Source organism: Trifolium pratense, linkage group LG4 (genome assembly GCF_020283565.1).
Source record: "Trifolium pratense cultivar HEN17-A07 linkage group LG4, ARS_RC_1.1, whole genome shotgun sequence".
NCBI lineage: Eukaryota > Viridiplantae > Streptophyta > Magnoliopsida > Fabales > Fabaceae > Trifolium > Trifolium pratense.
The window spans coordinates 47,919,179-47,923,578 of NC_060062.1; the positions used below are offsets into that span (position 1 = coordinate 47,919,179).

At 36.2% G+C, this 4,400-nt stretch overlaps 1 protein-coding gene across 1 annotated transcript; it reads left to right on the forward strand.

The window, feature by feature from the left end:
- The first annotated feature begins 1,066 nt into the window (after positions 1-1,066).
- LOC123881642 (BTB/POZ domain-containing protein At5g66560) lies at positions 1,067-3,918 on the forward strand. The gene is made up of 4 exons (XM_045930365.1): positions 1,067-1,479; positions 1,578-1,647; positions 1,775-3,037; positions 3,182-3,918. The coding sequence occupies exons 1-4, from the start codon at positions 1,439-1,441 to the stop codon at positions 3,776-3,778; spliced, it is 1,971 nt and encodes a 656-aa protein (XP_045786321.1). The 5' UTR covers positions 1,067-1,438; the 3' UTR covers positions 3,779-3,918.
- The last annotated feature ends 482 nt before the right edge of the window (positions 3,919-4,400 follow it).

Below are 4,400 nucleotides of genomic sequence, written 5' to 3' on the forward strand. Positions count from 1 at the left end.
GGAATAATGCAGTACCTTACAATATAGCTGTCTACTCATTAAAGGAAGCCATAAATTTTAAGGGAAGAAAGAGTAATGAGGGTAGATATACCAACATAAATGAATGTAACTTTTCCTTGTGTATTTTATTTTCAAAATAAAATAAAATCTTTTTGTTCTAAGAGTAGTACGTTTCAAATGGAAGGACCAAAGGGGACCATATATAGCTGAAAACTTCAAAAGTTTGAAAACTCAACAAATCATAACAGAATTGATTTAGTGATTGATTAAACTTCGAGCAACTTTCTTTAATATACCGTGTGCTACTTATGGCTATTTATATATACACCCTCTTGAAAAAGTAGCAAAATTTGAATCCATTTAGCTACATCTAACTACTACTATACTAAAAGATCTATCATTTTCAAATGGTGTTACTGTGAATGTGATTTATTCTCTAACATGTACTAATGTACTACTAATACATTGCTAATCACATCGATTAATATTTATTTATTCTATTTCTACTTTCTAGTACTAAAATAGGAAATGACTTCATGAATTTCATGCTCTAGAGAAGCCAATTATGATTAGTAATTGCATTACATTGGTTAACAAGCTTAAGTGAGACGGTGTCTCACCCATTCAGTGTAATATAACGCTAATTGATACTAGTAATAATTAATTATTAAGTGAGCAAAGTCAATAGGCATGAAATGAGAATTTCTATTTTTAAAATGCTCCATAATTTACGCAAGTGTTTTAAACTGGTTAATGACATAAGAATTATAATAGGTGATTATTGGCTTTTCAAAGGGTTTAAAGAAGAAAAAAATCATCGAAGGTACCTTCATTTTGTTGAAATATATTTGCACTCCTTATAATAGTAGGTGGGAATAAAAAAGAGAAAACCAGGAAATAAGGTTTGGTAAAGGAAGGAAAAACGTTCCAATTTGACCCCCTTTTTTAAGAAATTTTGATCAATTCCATTTGTCCTCTTTGAGTTTGTGGATTCCATTCTGTTTTACTGCTTTTATTTATTTATTTATTTTAATAATAATAATAATAATAATAATAATAATATTATCATTACTTTCCTTTTTCTTAAAGTATCATTTCTTCCTTTGTTTTCTTTCATAAAAACCTCACCATAAAGCACAAACAAACAATTTCTCTCATTCTCCTCCTCTTTTATCTCCTTTTTCCAATTGGTATTGCACATTTTCATAGCTGAATACAAGTCAAGTCTATTTCACCACCCTTCAACACTATCACAATTCTTGGTACCATACACTTATACCCTTTCAATATCTCAGTCACAAAATATTTTCAGTGTCTCCTGTTCTAACTGAAAATTTTACCATTTAGTGATATTCATGGATCTGACTTTTCAGTAACCTAGTTTGAGACTCCTAAACAAAGAATCATATCATATACAGTACATAATTTACAGAGCAAAATGTCATCTTCAGAAAAGCCTAGCTCCAAAGGGCAAGCATGGTAAGATTAAGAACCTTAACCTCTTTGAACTTTATGCTATGTCTATAACAATTATAATTTTTTAGCTCACAAATTCACAATCAAACTTCATTTTGCAGGTTCTGCACAACTGGATTACCAAGTGACATTGTTGTTGAAGTAGATGACATGACTTTTCATCTCCACAAGGTAAAGTATTCATTTTGCTTATGCAATTGCAAACACAGACACAAACACAAACATGGGTCTAGGTCTATTTCCAATTACAGTAGCTACAATTTGTCACTGAAATTTGTCTTAAATACCCATTTTTCAGTTTCCTCTGATGTCAAAAAGCAGAAAGCTTCATGAACTGATAACCCAGCAAGAAGCTGAAGCAGTAACACATTCTGCAGTCCCACATGAAGAAGACGACGAAGACGAAATCGTTGAAGAACAGTGTCATGTAACGTTCACAGATTTCCCCGGTGGCTCTGAGGCATTCGAGATGGCGGCTAAATTCTGTTACGGTGTTAAAATGGAACTGTCACCATCCAATGTAGCTTCACTTCGTTGCGCCGGCGAGTTTCTTGAGATGACAGAAGAGTATTCAGAGGAAAATCTCATCTCCAAGACAGAGAAGTTTCTCTCTCAGCACGTTCTCAAAAGCCTTGGCAACTCAATCAAAACCCTAAAATCATGCGAAAGGTTGTTTCCTATGGCAGATGATTTGGGAATCACAGAGAGATGCATTGATTCTGTAATCTCAAGAGCTTCATCAGCGGATCCAGCCTTGTTTGGTTGGCCGGTAAGCGAAGCAGCCGCATCTGCATCTAAACAGATCCTTTGGAATGGAATTGATGCCGCCGGAAGAAGAAACGGCGCCGGAGAGTCTTGGTTTGAAGATCTAGCGCTTCTTCGTTTGCCTTTGTTCAAAAGATTGATTCTCTCCATGAGAGAAGCAGAGGTTAATCCTGAAATTATTGAAACTTGTGTAATGTATTACGCTAAGAAGTACATTCCCGGTGTTTCGAGATCGAGTCGAAAACCGTTACCGTCTTCTTCCTCCGTTTCATCAGAAACGGAGCAGAAAGAGATTCTAGAAACTGTTGTTTCAAATCTTCCACAGGAGAAAAACTTGAATTCATCAACAGCAACAAGGTTTCTGTTCGGATTGCTACGAACAGCGAACATACTCAACGCTTCAGAATCATGTAGAAACTCTTTGGAGAAGAAAATAGGGTTACAGCTTGAAGAAGCAACACTCGATGATCTACTCGTACCTAGCTATTCGTATCTGAACGAAACGCTTTACGACGTTGATTGCGTAGAGAGGATCTTATCTCACTTTTTGAATAACTTCGAAGCAAGAAACGCAACCGCCGATGATGCAGTAGTAGAAGTAATCGAAAGAGATGACGTGGCAACTAGATCGCCGGCGATGATGCTCGTTGGAAAACTCATCGACGGTTATCTCTCCGAAATAGCTTCAGATGCGAATCTGAAACCAGATCGATTCTACAATTTCGCAATCTCTCTTCCAGATCAAGCAAGACTCTTCGACGACGGTTTATACCGCGCCGTTGATGTGTATCTAAAGGTATCATCATTATCATTATTATTATCGATCAATTTCGGTTACTAATTTTTCGATTCACATTTTCAGAAACTGATTGATTAATCGATTATTCAGATTGAATTTTCAATTTCAGTTTGATTATAACATTTCCGATTCAATTTACAGGCACATCCATGGGTTTCAGAATCGGAGAGAGAGAAGATTTGCGGATTATTAGATTGTCAGAAGCTAACACTAGAAGCATGTACACACGCAGCGCAAAACGAGAGATTACCGTTACGCGCGGTGGTTCAAGTGCTATTCTTCGAGCAGTTACAGCTTCGTCACGCCATCGCGGAAACACTGATTGCGGCGGAGACAGGGGCGGAGATAGGTCGTCATTCAGCAACGCTAGAACGTGAAGAGGAAAACGGAAGAGGAGAAGAACCATTACGGTTAGGATTAGAATCAGAAGATCACGTGCAAGAAGGGAGTAACACGTGGCATGTAGCGGTGAGGGAGAATCAAGTGTTACGCTTGGATATGGATAGCATGAGGACGCGGGTGCATCAATTGGAACGTGAATGTTCTTCGATGAAGAGAGTTATTGAGAAGATTGAAAAGCCCGCCGTAAACGGCGGTGGATGGAGGGCGTCGCTGGGGAAGAAATTGGGTTGTAAGTTTAAAACTCAAGTTTGTGATTCGCATCAATCAGCGGTTGTTGATACGCGCAAGGAACGACGTAATCGTAACTCGCAGCAGCATCATCATCATCATGAATAAGCATCACGCTTGATTTCTCCGGCACGTGAGAGGATTATTGTAGTTGGTAGAGTAAAGTTGATACAGGTCCCATTTGTAATTGTTAAATTTTTTTTCTTTTTTCTTTTAATCTTCCATAAAATTTTAATTTATCATCACAATAATTTTACTTCATAAAAAACCTAGATAGGAATTTTGTTTGGTACAAATCCAATAAAAATCCATATTTATGTCAAAAATTCGAACCGATCCAATTGGGTGGTGAAACTGAGAGGGTCAGTTTGGGTTGAGCCAATGGTCATGAGATATCAATTTAAAAAAAAATTCTCCATAAAATATATAGTTAAATAATATTTTATATCATGAAAATTTCAAAATGTTGATTAGATTTTTCTATTTAGAATTTAAATGCTTCAACTTACATGAAACAAATAAAATTGTTAACTATGTTATAAAAAAGTACGCTTTTGGTTCATGGGTTTTGAATCACAAATTTGTACTCGAATCAAACCGCTTCAAGTTTGAACGGATTGGTTTGAAATGTGCTTAGATAAAATATAGGTTGGATTAATTTGGGTCATCATAGTCACCAGATCTATGAACACCCCTTAACGAGTAATAGTCTTGTACCAATTTTACCATG

Bases quoted from the DNA above. Each gene is read 5' to 3' on its own strand.
- LOC123881642 (XM_045930365.1), top strand. From the start codon at position 1,439: ATGTCATCTTCAGAAAAGCCTAGCTCCAAAGGGCAAGCATG. The intron at 1,648-1,774 runs GTAAAGTATTCA...CCCATTTTTCAG, and splicing joins TGACTTTTCATCTCCACAAG to TTTCCTCTGATGTCAAAAAG. The intron at 3,038-3,181 runs GTATCATCATTA...TTCAATTTACAG, and splicing joins CCGTTGATGTGTATCTAAAG to GCACATCCATGGGTTTCAGA.